Source organism: Gossypium hirsutum, chromosome D07, assembly GCF_007990345.1.
Source record: "Gossypium hirsutum isolate 1008001.06 chromosome D07, Gossypium_hirsutum_v2.1, whole genome shotgun sequence".
Lineage (NCBI taxonomy): Eukaryota > Viridiplantae > Streptophyta > Magnoliopsida > Malvales > Malvaceae > Gossypium > Gossypium hirsutum.
Genome location: NC_053443.1, coordinates 54,239,281 through 54,257,292, shown reverse-complemented (window position 1 = coordinate 54,257,292; position 18,012 = coordinate 54,239,281). Strand labels below are relative to the sequence as shown.

The 18,012-nt window shown below is 32.7% G+C and overlaps 2 protein-coding genes and 1 long non-coding RNA gene across 4 annotated transcripts; all 3 read left to right on the top strand.

The window, feature by feature from the left end:
* Positions 1-545: 545 nt before the first annotated feature.
* LOC107925721 (uncharacterized) lies at positions 546-1,871 on the top strand. Its single transcript, XR_001692046.2, has 2 exons — positions 546-864; positions 1,566-1,871. It is a non-coding gene; the product is annotated as an uncharacterized lncRNA (long non-coding RNA).
* Positions 1,872-9,571: 7,700 nt separating this feature from the next.
* Positions 9,572-12,066, top strand: LOC107925937 (RPM1-interacting protein 4). The gene is made up of 4 exons (XM_016856698.2): positions 9,572-9,880; positions 10,596-11,159; positions 11,369-11,563; positions 11,661-12,066. Exons 1-4 carry the CDS (start codon positions 9,875-9,877, stop codon positions 11,688-11,690), a joined length of 795 nt encoding a protein of 264 aa, XP_016712187.1. The 5' UTR covers positions 9,572-9,874; the 3' UTR covers positions 11,691-12,066.
* A 2,083-nt stretch (positions 12,067-14,149) lies between these two features.
* Positions 14,150-16,563, top strand: LOC121219556 (cell division control protein 45 homolog). 2 transcript variants are annotated; one of them, XM_041097869.1, is made up of 2 exons: positions 14,150-14,341; positions 14,626-16,563. In XM_041097869.1, the coding sequence occupies exon 2, from the start codon at positions 14,684-14,686 to the stop codon at positions 16,481-16,483; it is 1,800 nt and encodes a 599-aa protein (XP_040953803.1). In that variant the 5' UTR covers positions 14,150-14,341; positions 14,626-14,683; the 3' UTR covers positions 16,484-16,563. The 2 variants fall into 2 exon arrangements, with proteins under 2 accessions (XP_040953803.1, XP_040953802.1); XM_041097868.1 differs by having other exon boundaries at positions 14,508-16,563.
* Positions 16,564-18,012: the final 1,449 nt, after the last annotated feature.

The window sequence follows — 18,012 nt, the reverse complement described above, 5'->3', positions numbered from 1 at the left end:
TGATTAAGTTGGTGTCACGAACCAACTTGACACCAGCCTAGTTATGAAAACACTAAAATAAAATATTTGGAAAACATTAACTAAGAATTAAACAGAGAACAACAAATTTATATAATTAATAATTATTTGTTTAAATGTTTTTATAAATATACTTTTAATATAAAAAATTTTTGTTCACTCACATCGTGGGTGTATAAAATCTAATATAAATAATATATTTGAAAAAAGACGAATTAAAATTAATTATTTAAAAAATAAATTTTATAAATTGGAAAATTATATAGTTTTAAAAAATAGAAAACAAATAAAATAGATTAATTAAAATTTTATGACGAGGCAGATTACAATATTAATTTGTCTAGAAAATAATTTGAAGGCCGAAATACCAAAACATGTCATTTAAAAAAATTATGGAAATAGATCGAAATTTTGAAAATTTAAGAAAATGGGTCGATTTTGATAAACGCTATTAGCCCATTCTCGTAAATTTTTAAAATTTCAGCCTATTTTTATAATTTTAAAAAAATGGTATTTTTTGAAATTTTAGGGTGCGTTTGTTTGCTATAAAATGGTTTCCCGAAAATATTTTACATCATTTCCGGTGTTTGTTTGGGCGAAAATGAATTCCTTTAGGAAACCATTTTCCAAAACACGGTAAAATCAAGCCCATTCCTCCGGAAATTGTCTTACGGCTTCAAAATTGGTAAGACATTTTCCATTCTTCTCTAAGCAGACATTTTCTGTTCTCTTCTAAGCAGCAGACATTTTCCATTCCTCAAAGCTTCCGCCTCTCCTCATCTCTGCCTTGCCATCTCTGTCTCTCAGCATCTTCCTTCTCCATCTTTCTGCTCCATAGATCTGTCGGTGAGTCAGCCAAAAGCTTCAAGTTTTTTATGAAATTGGTGGTTTTTTGCTGGATTTTCCAGAAATCGGAAGAAGGATGAAAACTCATCCTCTTCTTCCCTACACCACTCGACCCCCAATTCTTCACTACAGGGAAGCTTTCCCTTTTAATTTTCTTGCTATTTTCTGTATAAAAATCTCAACATTTCTACCTTCAAAGCTTCAGTTAGTAGATGCGATTGACCCGATTCATTTCTTATCTCTTATCGTTTTTTTATTTGTTTATTCCTTAGTTGGAATTTTAACTTTATTTTATCGCATTTTGTTGTGTAATTTTAGGGTTGCTGAATTTCTTAAACGAATTAAGCTTAATACTCTAATGTTCACTTCTTTTTGTATAGTTAATGATTATCATCATTTACGTTACCGTGGATTTTAGAAACCCCATAACTATTCTTACTATTGTTGTATTGTGTTTCCATTGTCGATTTTATTAGGCATTCATGGATGTCTGTTAACTTGCTTGGGGCGTTTTTGAGCTTTCATATAGGATAGCAGATTAGTAGCGTCCCATGTGGAGATTTTAGCTTCACCAGTGGTTAAATAATCCTTTTTTTTCATGGAGACAGTAGATGTTGAGCTGAAGTGGACTAAGAGCATTTCCAGTTCCTCTAATTTTTAAGTAGTTTCTGAGTACAATGATGTTCCTCTAATTTTTGCAGGGCTATTGAGCACCCAACTTTTTCAGCACTTACAAGACCATTGTGTGATCTGTATTCAACTTATTCCTCCCCTTCTAGTTGCAACGATAAAAGAAACTCAGGGTATATAGATGTTGTTGTAGTTCTGAATGCCGTGGGTCTTCTTTACTGGAGTAAATTGTTAATGCTTTTATTCCTTTGCATTATAATTGATTCCATGGTTTAGTTTTAGCATTGAGTTAATGGATTAAAAGGAAGTGTTGAGGTGATTATCCTTACTGTTAAGTTTTTGTTTAAAAATGTCAAATAGAGAGACTTTATGCTTGAGATTTGATCTTTTATTTCTTGAATATTAAAAATTGTTAGCAACTCATATATATAAAGTTTATGCTTGAGAAACAAACCAATCAAAAATACCAATAAGACTTTCAGTTCAATCCAAATTTCCTTAGAAAATTCAATGTTAAAATGACTACTAGAAGATCTCTGCCATAACCAGTTTTATTGTTTAGTTCAAAACTTAAAAAGTTGATAATTTTTTAACTTTTTCTTTAATTTTCTATTTTACTGATTTTTTTTAAATACTACATATAGGGTCTGTTTGTTTGGCAGTATCTCCTTTCTGTGCAACAAGCCAATATGCATGGCACTGTCTAATAAAGATATTTGTGACAGTCCCCTACTTTCTCAAATGATCTGAGAAGCAAAATTTTCCCCCATTTGAATCTAATTTAACCATCTTGATTGGAAGAAAGGAAGGAATAACTTTTAGTCTAATGGCTCTGCCTTAAAAACATGAAGTTATTATGAATTTTGGCCACTAGATTGAGAATTTTCCATCCTCCCCCTGTTTCATTTTCCCAACCTAGCATTAGCAAATCTTAATCCTTGTTGTGATCCCATTGTTGTTTTTAACATTTATCTTTCAAGCATTTTGGATACTGTCGTTTTGTGCAAATTTCTTGCTGATTTCTCTATCAATTAAGAGGAGCTCATCTCTTGTGTTTGGGGTCTTGTTTAGAAGATTTTTGCCCCTCATGATGTCTTTCTTCCTTATGAGCTGTTGTAAATAACCTGCTTTTTGTCATTTCTTTCTTCCTTACTATTTAAGCATACGTAAAACATTCAGGAATTGTTCTTCCAAAAGTTCAGTTTTTTAAAAAAAAAAATTAAAAACCAATGAACTAAACCAGGCAAAATTTAATTTCAGTCATGAAACTTCTCATAGTGTACTGGTTAATGGGCTTACAAGTAGAGAAAAATGTATCGCAATTCGCGACCCCGTATATTATAAATGGCAAAGAAAATCTGAACACAAAAAAAATTTGGCAGAAATAAAATATAGGCTTGAAGTAGCCATCTTCAGTCGACTATGGTGGCCCTTTACATTCTATTTTTATTCAAGTCACATTTGAATATATAAACTAAATAAAAATTTGGTATAACATTATTTAATTGTATTGTAAATGCCAATATTAGCATTATCCATACAACAATAGCAAAAGCAGCTTTTTTGCGTTTTCTTCTTTAACTAAGGCCGCTTTATGGACAAGCTTAGTCCAATTTTTAGCCTTAGAAATTGAAGTGACAGGACCGATTTTTTCATTTTTGAACTTTCAATGCTTTCATTTTTCATGCTTTCATTTTAAGTGGTACTTTCAATTATAATTAGCTTGATATGTATGTATGCACTCTTAGTCATGGTAACTTTATGTGATCTTATGAAAATCTTGCATCTTTTTGTAGTGATCATATATTTGTGTGGCATTATTTTGTGTAGATGGATCGTAATCAACATCAAACTGCAATTGTCGGAGTCGTGGCTTCAGTTTTAGCTTTTGGGGCTCTTTGGATTAAAAAATTAGAAACTAGGAAGAAAATTGCTTCTCGCTCTCGTGTGAATCGAGATTATGAAAGAGAAAATTATATTAATAGTATTTTATATAGTGGTGACCAGCATTGTATTGATGTGATAAGGATGAGACCGATCGCTTTTTTTAATTTGTGTGATATTCTTAGTATGAATCATTTGTTACAATCAACAAAATCTGTGAATATTAGGGAGCAAGTAATTATATTTTTACATATAATTGGTCATAATGTAAGGTTTCGAGTGATTGGATCTAGATATTATAGATCAACTGAGACAGTTCACCGTTACTTTAGGGTTGTAATGAGAGCTATTTTGAAATTGTATAGACTAGTTATTAGATTACCTGATGAGTCAACTCCTAGTGAAATTAGAAACAATCCAAGGTTTTATCCTTATTTTAAAGATTGTATTGGAGCATTAGATGGAACTCATATTCGTGCATCCGTTCCACTTAGCATGCAAGGAAGATTTCGTAGCCGTAAAGGGGGGACGACACAAAATGTATTGGCTGCCATTACATTTGATTTGAAATTTTCCTATGTTCTAGTTGGTTGGGAAGGTAGTGCACATGATTCTCGTATTTTAAGTGATGCACTTTCACGTCTAAGAGGATTAAGAATTCCGGAAGGTAATATTTATCATAAAATAGCAAATAGTTCTAATAAGCTCATAATTTATTAGTATTAATTATGTATTGTAAAATTGTAGGTAAATATTATCTTGCTGATGCTGGATATGGCATCCGAAATGGATGTATTACCCCATATCGTGGTGTCCGATATCATTTAAAAGAGTTCGGTGCTGAAGGGCCTGAAAATGCAAAGGAACTCTTTAATCTTTGTCATTCATAATTACGAATCACTGTTGAACGTGTTTTTGGGATTTTGAAGAAACGGTTTCGTGTATTAGATGCTGAACCATTTTGGAATTTTCAAACTCAAGTAGATATAGTTTTGGCTTGTTGTATCATTCATAATCATATAATGGGAGTTGATCCTAGTGATTTACTTAATCAAGGATTATACGAGGGGTCTGAGTCTGATTTGATAATATCAACTCTCACGGAGCGCGAAGAAAGACAAGAAGCAAGAGAATGGTCTGCTAAGAGAGATTGAATTGCACAAACTATGTGGACTGATTATATGGCTAGAAATATTTAGGTTTGGGCTTAAGGTTGTTATTTCTATGTTATGTATGTTTTAGTATTAAATTTTTTGAATGTTGTTTTGTAAATGTTGGTTGGATAATGATATTGAAATTTTAGTTTGTTGGATTTTGATATATGTCTTGAATTTGTTAGATATTGATTATATTTTAAGCTTGTTGGATATTGAATTTATTATTATGTTTTAAGCTTGTTGGATATTGAAATGGTTGAATTTATTTTGTAGAATGGGTAAGGGCAACAAAGAAGGGACCTCCAAGCAATTCAGGTGGACAAAACCGATGGAACATGTTTTCCTTGAAATTCTAGCAGAGGAGGCTCGAAAAAGAAATAAACCTTATAATACTTTCAGAGCAGTTTCTATTAATCGAGTTGTTGACGCCATTTTAGAAAGATTCCAAGTCCAATGCGATGCGAAGCATGTGGAAAATCATTTGAGGACAGTAAAAAACCAGTGGCAGATTATATGCAAAATTCGAGCTGAAAGTGGTTTTGGATGGGATGATAACATGAAAATGATCACATGTGATAGAGTGACATATGATGCAGCAGTGATGGTAATATATGTATCTATATATGTTAAGTATATTTCAATTGTTTTTTACTTGCTATTCTAATTGTGTATAATATCCAACAGGCACACAAGAAGTATGAACCATTTTTGAATAAAAGCATTGGTCATTATGATGAAATGGCTGTGGTTGTTGGCAAAGATATGGCAACAGTGAGTTTTGCCAGAACATTTGCTGACATAGATTTGGATGATGGTAATGAAGATTCAATGCCTGTAGACTGCAACAATGAAGAGGCTGAAGAGGTAAGAACAAATGTATCTTCATCTGGCACATCCAAACGTAAAAGAAAAAGTGGTCAAGAAAGTATCGTTGATGAACAAATTAAATTTGTGGGTGAACAACTTGGCAAAATTGCTAATACTTTGGAAAAATTTACTGCCGATAATACATCACAGCTTTACGAACAAGTGATGTCGATGGAGGAAAAAGGATTTGATGAAGACTTCTTGTGTTCTGCGCTTGATTATCTAGGGAGTCATGAATCAGAGGCCAAAATTTTTTTGGTTAAAAATAAGAAGCATAAAAAAATTTGGCTTCAAAAATTTTCTCAGGGTTGAAGATATTGATACATTTATGTGGTATAATATTATGCACTTGGACAATGTTCTTACTATGTGGTGTACCATTAATTATGTATTTGGATATATGTGGAGTAATATTATGCACTAGACAATGTTGTTACTATGTGGTGTACCATTAATTATGTATTTGAATAATATTATTATTTCTAGTACTCATTGTGGTTTCGTAGCAATTTATAATTATTCAATACTTGTTTTTTTAACACAATTACAAATAATTTATTTGATATTAGTTTTTTTCAATTTATAACGATTAATACTGTAGCTTAATAATTGAGTATTATTATAATTAAATCATTGCAACATATGTAAAAACAATTTATTAATATATATTAATAAATATATATTAATATATGTAAAAATAACTTTTCCAGAAAATGTTTTCAGGAAATCTGCCAAACAGTAAAAAATATTTTACACAGATTTACCAAACACCAGAAAATATTTTCCAGTAAATCATTTTACAGAAAAGTAAAACATTTTCCAGAAATCATTTTACGGAAAACATTTTACTGCCAAACAAACAGACCCTTAGTCTAATTTTAATTCTTACCATTATTTTTTTTTCAGGAAACTGAAATTTTACCTATAATGGAGTTTATATAATAATCGCATTGATTAATTTAATTTCCATTATTCTCAAATGCAGGGGTAGTTAGGGGATGACAAGCACCATGCACCTCGGTCCTTTTTAAGTAAATTAAAATTTTTAAAATTTTAAATTAATAAAGATAAATTCGTATTTTGACATTTCTAAAAATGATAAAAAATTAATTTAATTGTTTAAAAATTGTAAATAAATAGACTATTAAAATGATGAAATTAAAATTTTATTATTATAAAAATTACAATTTAATTTTAGCCCTATTTTTTTTTTTACTTCTCCCCTTCTCAAATGGCTGAAGAAAGTGTCAAAGATAAAAAAAAAAGTTAAAATATAATTTTTTTTGTAAAAATTTTAACTTCCAATTGCAAAGAAAATTTTGTTTTAAGTTCACATTAAAATCTAATCTATGATATCTATACAATTATATATAAAAGGTAGGCTCTAACACCTTCACTAAATTTCAATTTCAATCCCTTTATTTTTTAGATTATAATTTCAATCCCTTTATTTTTTAAATTATAAGAATGGTTAAATTTCAATTTGATCATTATACTTTATTTAAATTTGAGTTTTAATATTTAATATTAGCTTTTATAATGCTATTAGTTAGTCTAAATACTTTATTCTAATTAAAACGATGATATGAAATTTTAAAAATTGTTAGTACCGTTAAAATTCTTTATTAAATTCAAGTTCGTTACATTGCTATTTTTTCCTACATGGGGTACGAAGTTTTTTCTTCTTCTCAAAATGCCACACCAACGCGAAATTTTTTTAACAATGTTAACAAATAGACCTAAATTTTTAAACTCGATAAGTAGAGAGACTAATTTTTTTTCCTAGATGGCATTCTGTTTGTTTTATTGTTCATATGATCAAGTACCGGTACCTAGTTCCAAAGTTTTAAAATTTTTCAGATTGGTCCCTAATCATGCTCGAATCTATTAAACTATGTTTGTATGCTTGATTTAGTCCCTAGTTTACTAATAACTTCTATTATGCATGAATTTGGATTAATTTAATGAATTTAATTTAATTAAATTCAATGTTATAATTTGTGTGTGAATATTTTGGTGTTTGTTGTAGCATTCCGTAATTTGGGTCCGACAACCGAGCTGGGTGAGGGGTGTTACAATTAGTTAGTCTAAATACTTTATTCTAATTAAAATGATGATATGAAATTTAAATTTTTTTTAGTACTGTTAAATTTCTTTATTAAATTCAAGTTCGTCACAATGTTATTTTTTTCCTACATGGGTACGAAGTTTATTTCTTCTTCTCAAAATGCCACACCAACGCAATTGTTTTTAACAGTGTTAACAAATAGAATTAACTTTTTAAATTCGAAAAGTAGAGAGATTAAATTCTCAAATATACGAAGAGTATAAAATTTTAGAACAATTTGTAACATTTTAAAAGTTACACTATAATTTAATTAATAAATAAATAATTATGAAATAATAATCTAGAAGGGGACAACATGTGCTTATTTTAAGAAATATATAAAAAAGATGAAGGCTTAAGCCTTAAACAAGGATTAAATTGAAAATTTAGTTTAAAAAAGCAAAAAAAAAAAACTAAATTAAGCAATATTTTGAAAAGGTCTAAATACTTAGAAGAGAAATAGAGAATCTGGAATGTCAGTCTGGACATAAGCCGACAAATGAAATTAAAAAAGAAACGTTATTAACCGTAGCGAAAGGCGAACTCCCAGCTGTTATTATGAACAAGTCAGCCGCCACTAACAGTAACGGCGTTAAATATAAGACTCAGTTTGGGATTAATTTGAATTTCTTCGCGTTAATTTTAATACATTGGGGAATTTTTCCACTTACCCCTTCGGAGTTCGGATTACGAATAATTTGCTCCTATCTTGTTTTACTCAATCTTTTAAATGAAAAGATTGAGGGAGAAAATTTTAAATAAAATGGAGTTCAAGATGGTGTTGGAGCAGAATGTATAAAAATTAGGACGAGATTAGGGTAAGAAAAAACTGCCTCTTTTTTATTGTCATTTTTAGGCTTAGTTTGGATGCACGATGTGTTTAAAAAGAACGGCGACGATGAGATTAGATATTGTAGTAATGAGATTAGAAACAATGATAGAGTGTGTGTTTGGATTCAAACACAGCTGTAGCGGTAAGGTGAGAACATGAAATGACTATTATAAGGATATTAATTTAAAATATGTATTTAAATATAATAGATAACTAAATTTTATTTACACTGATTAATAAAAAATATATTAAATAAATATTAAGTATATATATATATATCAAAATTATATTTATGTTAAATAATAGCCATTAAAACTTATTAACTAATATTTATATTTAAGAAAACATATTTATTTTAAATAATAATCATTAAAATTTATGTTAAAATAAATATTAAAAATAAATGCAAATGAAACGGGTAAAGTGATTTTTTTTTACTCTAACTGGGTTTCAGGTTTTCTAGTAAAATTTAGGACTTCAATGCAATTAGAATTTCAACTACAGTGTTATCTAAATATATCTCCAATGGAAGCCAAATTGAGTCACGTTCTAGTTGAAGTAAATTTTGGCTTGAAATCTAAACGCGCTTAAGGATCAATTGTATCCAAAGGGGGAATTAGTACGAAGGAGAGAATTTTCTTTTATTAATTAAATTATAATATAAATAAAATTAAATTTAGAATAAGAGTTAATTGAATTATATGTCTTTAAATTATGATTTAAAATTTACATTAGTCTTCAAATTTTAAAATATTTTAATTTAGCCCATAAAATATAAATATCATACAAATTAAGTTCTTCTTCAACCTAATTATTTGCTTAGAAATTAAAAATAATCTCAAATATACATGTATTTATAATCTAGTTAACAAGTTTTAAACATACATTTGAACTACAAAAGAATATTATTGATAGGATAGGGATACTTTGAAGAATTAATTAAAACTTTTAAAGGATCAATTTAAAATTTATGCGATAGTTGGATGGTGTTTAATGGAATTAACCCTTTAAAGAATCATTACATAAAGAGTGCCATCTGCAGCACCAAATTTATACCTTCCCGTCTCGAATGACAGCAGTGATCTGGGAATCTTTGTTACATTTGGCGTGGAAGGAGTGAAAAATAATTTAAATATTGTTAAAAAAAAAAGGGAAATCGAAATTGGAAGATAGTGAACCCACGGCGACTTGGTTTTTAGAGACTTTGAGAGAGACAACTGAAAATGAGAGGAAGCATAGATTTTTACAGAGAGAGAGGGGGGGGGGGAAGAATGGTCAAACATTACCGGTGGCGCCGGTCAATGGTTGATATTCCCCCCCTCTCTCTCTCTTTAAAGCTCTCTTCATCTCTCTCCCTTATTTCTCTCTCTTTTTGTCTTTGAATTTGTGTTGAAAGGTTCTTTTGGTCGTAGAACTTTTTTTGGTTTTTGTTTGTAATTCGTTTGATTACCAAAAGAAACTGATTTTTTTTTTATTTTTTGGGTTATTTTGTGGATTTCTGGGTTTTCTTTCTCAAGTTTGCTCGAGAGATAAATGGCAGTAAGTTTTTTTTTCTCCTTTTAATCTCCTTTTCTTTCTCTGTCGTTTGTTGTTTTTGCTTTGGTTTAGTTTTCGCTATGCTTCTGTTTGTTTCCTGAGAAAATTTGCCAAAGACAAAATGAACGCCGAGAATTATGGAGTTTGTGGTTTTAACTTTTAGGCCATGTTACTGTTCACTTTTCTTATTCTCGATCTCCCCCGATCTTCTATAATTTGTTTGTGACTAAAACTCTTTTGGAATCGTATGAAGAAGCATGATTAGATTACTTAATTCTCATGCCTACTAAGCTCATGTTGGAATGTTAGCTTTCTTTAGTGTTCATTTGGTTTCCTCAATTATATTGAATTCCCCCATGGAAGATGAATTGGTTGACCTTGTATTTCTGTTCAACCTAAGGTTCCATGAATTGGCCGGCTTGATTCGAAAATTGATTGAATTAAAAAAAAAACCCCAATAATTGTAATACAATTGATTACATTCATCAGTTAAGAAACAATTTTTGTCTGATTTCTTTAAAGCAATAATATTATTGTTTCCAGCCTTCCTTTTCAATTGAACAACTTCACTATTTCCTTGTTTGATTCGTTTGAAGGTGATAAAGTGTAAATATTTTGTTTTTGCCTCATCTCTGATCTGCTACACTTAGTCCTCATTGTTGATGGAGGGGAATTTTGTTTGTGTTTTATCTGTAACGAGCTTTTGTTGCCATTTCAGCAACGTTCTCATGTACCCCAGTTTGGCAATTGGGAGAGTGAAGGTAATGTTCCTTACACAGCTTATTTTGATAAGGCACGTCAGGGTCGCAGTGGAGGAAAGATTGTGAATCCGAACGATCCCCAAGAGAGTCCGGAATTACATCAAGATTATGGAGCTCCAACTAGAGCTCCCCCTGCTTCACGACCAAAACCAGAATCGGATGAACCAATAGGACATGGACCTGCAAGAAGGGGACACGAACGAGGAAGGAGCAGGGAAGAAGGTGACCTCAGGCAATATGCTAACTCTCCAGCACGTAACGAGAATGTCAACCGCAGAGCTGCTGGAGACTCTACACCTTCTCGTTATGGTCGTGGAGTAAGTTCTGGTGAATCCCAGAAACGTTCCATGAGAACAAGTATTGGATCTGAAAACAGCATAGATAAATCACCACTCCACCCTGCACGGGGAACAGGGAGGGGTAGCATGGCATCACCTGCGTGGGAAGGAAAGACTTTGAATGATAGCAGCCATGGTACTCCTGGGAGATCCAAATTGAGGCCAAGTAAAGGCGATGAAAGTGTAATCATCTTTCTTATTCCCATCATATGCATAGCTTATCAACAACTTGAAAGTCTTCATGATTGGCAGCCTTCATGGCACTTCCTTCATGAAAGCCTTCCCTATCTTAGATCATGATTACATGTTCCTTGGAATTGATAATGCATTATGTCTGTCTCGCTCTTTGTGCCTTAGGCTTGTTGCTAATAATCTGGTATCTGGTGTGACAGCCTGATAAAGCTGCTGCTGTTCCAAAATTCGGTGACTGGGATGAGAATAACCCGTCATCCGCTGATGGCTACACTCACATTTTTAATCAGGTGCGAGAAGAGCGGAACAACGGAGGCAGGGTACCAGGCATGCCTGGTCAGCAATCTCCATACAACACTGGCCGCAATCGGAAACCAACTAACAACAGTGCAAAGGTACGTTGTTCGGGAACCTCATCAAGCAGTTCAATCGTCGTTTCTGAAAATGTCACATATATAAACGTTTAATTCTGTATTTCTTCATTTCCCCCAGGGCTGTTGCTTCCCATTTTGGAGGAAATAAGATCTGTGAATTCGCAGATTCCTTATCAGTTCGCGTGGAACACTGTAAATACATTGAAGGCTCCTTCAGAGAGAGTAATTTCACTGCAGTTGCGGATTATCATTGCTATGTATGTGTGTGTGTGTGTGTTTCTTGTAATGACAAACATAGTATTATGTTTGTTGCATATGTTTTGTTATGTTTTTGCTCTTTCCCCTTTCTCTCTTAGATTATCTTTTTTTGTATACCACTTCACATCGCAATTATGTTTTGGTTAGAGGAAAAAAAAAACAAAAACAAACAGCAGACGCATATTCTTTTATTTGTATTCTAAATGTATGGTGTCCATTGTTGAGCTTTCAAAACTGTCTGGCTAATGATAGTTGATGATTTTTAACTCGTTTGTCTGGTCAGAATTGTTAAGATTCTATGTTGTGCATACATTATAACTATTTAATGATTAGCCGATTGAGTCTTAGCTTAATTGGTATGAACATTGTTAGGACGTGAGTTCGAGTGCGCTGAAACGTATTATTTTACTATTTATAGGTTGGTGAGGGAAAAAAGAACAGATATGATAGATTTGATGAGATGGAATTTTAAATAAATCATTGTAGTTTAAGGCTTTTTAAATATATAAGTCATATACTTTTTATTTTTTATATACTAAATATAATTATAATATAACACATTCATGATATGAATGGGATGGCGGGAGGGAGTTGACGGGCTCCTGTGTCCCTAAAATGTGAAATTTAATTTTTAATCTTTTAAGTTTTATATAATTTTATGTTAGTAAATGGAAAAAGTATACACTGCCCTCTCCTAAAATGATAAATTTCAATTTAATCTTTTGAAGAATTGTAAGTATATAAGCTACTAAAATGGTGAAATTGCATTTTAAGTCTTATAAAATATACAATTTAATTTTTACTCCTTACAAAAATTTTCTAGTTTCGCCATTGTTTAAATATTTTTTTTTATAGAAAATTGATATAAAAAATAAACAAGATCTTAGTTCCAATGGTAAAGTATAAATGTTGAAGATTATGTATGTACAATTTTCTTTTTTAATTTTCTTATATAAAATATATAAATAGATAAAAAAAATATCTTCAATATAATAAGATTTACATAGTAAAGTAAATGTATTTTAATCATTAACTAATTGAGTTGGATTCGGTTGAATAGAATTTGAGAAATATATTCTTGAATTAGACTTAATTATGTATATATAATTTTAGTATTATATTAATCAGATCAAAATTTGATCTTGCCTGAACGCTTACCATATAAATATCTTTTTATCGAGATTTGAATATACTTAAATAACATTTTGAGTTTTATAAATGAAGAAAATAACATTAAAAATGTTTTATCTCTTGTATAAAGATCGATCAAATTTAATTTTAAATTCAGTTGAAATCTAATATGATTATTCAATATTGCAGGAGCTAAAAAAGGAAAAAATAAATATATTTATATTTTTCTAACTTAGGAAAACCTAATTTCTCTCCCAAAAAATTTCAAGCAGATTTAGCAAGATTAAGCTTTGAATCCCATTTCCAAAGCTTTTGACCTGCCGATGTATGATGAATTATGTACATTCCTAGAACAGATGCTTGGAAGTTTGAAATTATTGACTGGTCAACCAGAAAAAAAAAAGCTACAATTGACCAAATGACTTATTTTAAAAATTATATAAATAAATGATTCATTTTAAAACCCTAAATTTTAGTGTGGTTATTGTTATTGGAGACACTACTCGTCATAATCAATTAATGATTGGTTTGTGGAAATAAAATTTTTTTGTTGGAGTGTCGTTGTTGACATTGACGGTATCAATATAAGTACACATATACCTACCCATTTAAAATACCCGTATTCCTTAAAAAAAATTTTAATAGGTGCCGCCAATGTCAACGACAACACCAGTGTTTTTTTTAAAAACTTTTTTGGTGGTGTCGTTGCCATTGACAACACCTATTAAAAAATATTATCTTTTTCAACAAATACATGTATTTTAAACAAATGGGTATATGTGTACTTAAACTAATGTCGCCAATGTCAACGGCAACACTTAAAGAAATCATTTTTTATTCCAAGAGGCAAATCATTAAGTGATTATGATGGGTGATGCCGCCAATATCAATGGCGACACCGGGATTTATTATTCAACGGGTCATTTGCGCACATAATTTTCGAGATGTGTCATTTTTGTAAATAATAAAATTTTTTAGATATTTTTATAAAAAAGACATGTTACTAGTTATAGACAATCGAAACTCTATCACGTTACTGCCCTTTTATATTTTGCTGTTTTAAACTAATCATGTTGGACGCGAAGACAAATAAATCCTGACCGTTGAATTTTTTTTACAAAACAAACAAAAACCGATCGAAAAGAAAAAAATAATCCTACGGCGTCAGTGAAACTGAAGAGCGCCAAAATTTCGCGGTCGCTAAAAACAATTCAAAATTTCAACGAAAAAGTTCCACCAAAATTCAAAAACCAAATGAACATCACAAGCTAAAGCAAAAAGATAGCGCTTCCCCCTTCCGTTTCTCACTCTCTTTTCTTTTGCTCTCTCAGATCTGAATTTCAAAATAAGCAAAAAAGAGAAGAAAAACGCTGAGAAATTTCACCATTCCCTCTTCTTCTTCGATCCCAGGTACTTCAAAAGCAATATTTAATTTCAGGTTTATTTGTATTAGATCACCAATTGTATTGTTGGTTTTCATTTTATTGTTTGTTTGGAATTGCGTCTATTTTATGAAATTTTGATACTCAATTAAGCTTAATATGTATCAAATTATACTACGCGTTGTTTCTTTTAGATCTTGGATTTAGGATGCAATCTAGCGAAATAACGTGAAAAAAGAGAGGGAATTTTCTTTCTGGGTCTTAAGGGTTTTTTTTTTCACCATCGAAGCCTCAGTTTTTGTTACTTTCCAGAGAAAGTTTCAATACTTTCATCCAATTTCAGTACCGAAATTGAGGGGAACGAAAGAAAATGGTGAGGGAGGAAAGAGTGGAGTCATTTTACGCGAGGCTTAGGGAATCGGCTAGGGCATCGTCTCTCTCGCCTTTACTCATATTCCCGTCAACGTCCGATGTTGACTCTCTATGTGCTCTCAAAATCATTTTCCACATTCTTGAATCTGATTCAGTCCGGTACTCGTGTTATCCGGTGTCTTCTTTTCAAGAAATCAGAGAATACGCTGCTTCTGAGTTGAGCTCTTCATCTGAGGAGCCCGTTACTATGCTTTTGATAAACTGGGGGTGCCACCGTGACCTACAGGAGGATCTTAAGTTAGGGTCAGCTGCCAGGGTTTTTGTTGTTGATAGTCATAGGCCGATTCATTTGCATAATTTGAGTGATCAGAATGATCAGGTGGTTGTTCTTTATACTAATGATGATGAGCGGTTGGCTGACCTCGCATATGATTTTGAAGTTATGGAGTTGGCAAATGCTAGCTATTGTTTGCATAATTCGGAGTTGGATGGCGAAGAAGATGAAGATAGTGAAAGTGAGGATGATGATGAGGATGAAGAGGTGGAAGGGAGAGCCAGGGATGGTTCTAGGAAAAGAAGAAGACTGTCTTCAGAAGGTGAAGAAGAGCCACCGGCCCGGCGTTTAAAGAAACTGAAAAGGGAGTATTATCGGATGGGAACATTCCATGGGAAGCCATCAGGTTGTTTGATGTATGATTTGTCGCATTGTTTGAGGAAAAACACAAATGAGTTGCTGTGGCTGGCTTGTGTTTCACTCACAGATCAGTTTGTTCATGAGAGGCTAACAGATGAGAGGTATGAAGCAGGGGTTATGGAGCTTCAGCAGCATATTAACAGTTTAGGGAATCTGGATGCGGTTACTTCGGTGACACTTAAAGATGGTACCAAGGTTCGAGCACCTGATTCCTCTAGAATTGCCTATGAAGAAGAACCAAGACTTATGCTGTTAAGAGAGTGGAATTTATTTGATTCAATGCTGTGTTCCTCATACATTGCCCCAAAGTTGAAGACCTGGAGTGATAATGGCATGAAAAAGCTTAAGCTTCTCCTTGCAAGGATGGGATTTGCACTTGTGGATTGCCAGCAGAAGTTTCAGTACATGAATCATGAAGTAAAACAGAAGATGAAAGATCAATTCGAACAAATTTTGCCTGAATATGGACTTGATGATTTCTACTACAAAAGTTTCTTGCGTCTTCATGGTTATACTTCGAGGGTTTCAGCTGCAGACATGGTTTATGGGGTCACTGCACTGCTTGAATCTTTTGTGCAATCAGATGGCTCGTGTGCATTGAAGCAGTTTGGGGTGGCATACGATGCGCTGTCCCTAAGCAATCTTGATAAGCTGAAATCCGGAATGCAACAGGCGATCAAGATACAAAGGGCTATTCTTAGGCAAGGGAGTGCTGCAATAACAAAGAGTGGGTGCATCAGGAGTGGGAGAAAGTTTAGGTGGGTGAAGCTTGAAGATTCAGTAGATACAAAGCTGTTGGGTCACCCCCAGGCCCTCACCAAGTTCTGTTACTTTCTAATGGATGCCTTGAAGGAGAAAGGAGCTAAGTTGAAGCCTTTGCTTTGTGCTTGCATGTTGCAAGAGCCATCTAAGGTGTTGATTGTTGGGGTCTGCGGAAAGCCTCGTCTTGGAGCACTTCAAGGGAATGCGTTCGGTCTTGCATTCAGGAATGCTGCCGAGGAAACCGGAGCTGAATTCTTCCATGAGCTTTTCGAATCTTCATGGATTGTGTTGGATGCTGGCGTTGTTAATTCCTTCATGGTCAAACTAACTGAAAGGCTTTGATGTAAAGCTTTGGATTATGAGTGACGGTAATTGTAACTTTGTTTTTTCTTTTCTTTTTAAATGAAAACATTTGTTCATTACTTTGAAGTAATTTTTTTAGTTTGTTTAAAATGATTCAATAAATAAAAATCTAATTTGCTGCAAATGTAAATGATATGAAAATTTGTTGGAAATGTTGACTAACACTGTCAATATTGAGAGCGAACATTTCTCTGTCCATTTTTATTTATATTACTAACCCTTTTTGTGGGTAAAAAAGAATTTGCTATATCAACTTACAAACTAAATACGGGTTTCTACAAGAAACAAATGAACGAATGAATAAAGAAGTTAGGCACTAAACAGAGTCGTCATCTATCTGTTAAATGAGTCGGCATCTCGAATCGACAAATAGGGCAGTAATGGCTTTGGTGCAACCATTTTCCGATGCAATCGCCATGAAAAATATGAGAACAAGGCATCCGAGACGCTTCAAATCCAACCCCTAGTTCCTCCAAGCACACCATGCAGTCTTGCTGCTCACCATCTTATACTTTGAACCTCCTGAGCATCTCTTTAACAGAGGACTCAGTAGCGGCTACCATGCCGTAGTTATCGCTTTCGAACTCCGACTCAGATATGGCCAAAGCAGCTGCGGTCATCAAAGATTCCTGGTTGGTCGTCCTGGGTCCCACAAGTATCACAGACTGAAGATGCAAGGCTTTACAGTGATATCTTATGCTCAATGTCCCATTCACAAATCTGAGTCCGCGTTCCATGATTTCTTGAAGTACCCTTTGGCAATCCGTAGAGGATGGGTTGATTCCGAGCCCCGCGAGCGTGGGAGCAAGAACTTGGCGAAGCATGCCGCGGTGTTGCAGATGGGTGAGACTCAAACAAAGGGTTCGTTGTGAGAAGAAAGGATGAGTGGGGGTGAAAGTGGAACAATAGCCAACGTTGATGGTTAACACGATTTCCATCAAAGGGGGAGATACTGAACGGCACCGGGCTTGGGATATGATGTCGACTAAATAAACACGATGGGATCTAACGTAGAGTGAAGCCATTGAAGAAAAACTTTGGAAGCAAGTATGAGTGGGGTGATCTCAATTTCAACGAGGGAAGTGAAACTCAGACAGGGAATTCAAGAACGAACTCTTCTGCTTTTATAAACGCCCCCCGCCCCCCAACGGCTCTTTAGTTAAACCGACTTAGAGAGAATAGAATGGCGCCCTTTTTTGGTTTAAATTTGCTAGAGATTCCTCTACTCTTTTTAAAATTTAAAATTTAGTCCCTATAATTAAATTGCGACACATTGATTTCTCTTACTTTTTCTGATTTGAAATATTGACCCGTCGGCTAAATTTTTCATTAAAATTATTAATTTAACATTTACAAATGGTAAAATAATTTTTTAGCCTTCAATGTTTATAATTTTTTGTTAATTTGATCCTATGCTTTAAAACAACATAAAAAATTTTAAAAATCAAAATTTTCATATTTTATATAAAAGTTCTTTTAAAAAGAATAAAAATTATGAAAAAACAATA

What these genes read in the sequence shown, in the direction of transcription:
- LOC107925937 (XM_016856698.2), top strand. An exon ending in CAAGTAAAGGCGATGAAAGT is followed by an intron (nt 11,160 to 11,368) that starts GTAATCATCTTT and finishes CTGGTGTGACAG; the next exon opens with CCTGATAAAGCTGCTGCTGT. An exon ending in CAACTAACAACAGTGCAAAG is followed by an intron (nt 11,564 to 11,660) that starts GTACGTTGTTCG and finishes CATTTCCCCCAG; the next exon opens with GGCTGTTGCTTCCCATTTTG.
- LOC121219556 (XM_041097869.1), top strand. Translation starts at nt 14,684, where the DNA reads ATGGTGAGGGAGGAAAGAGTGGAGTCATTTTACGCGAGGCTTAGGGAA.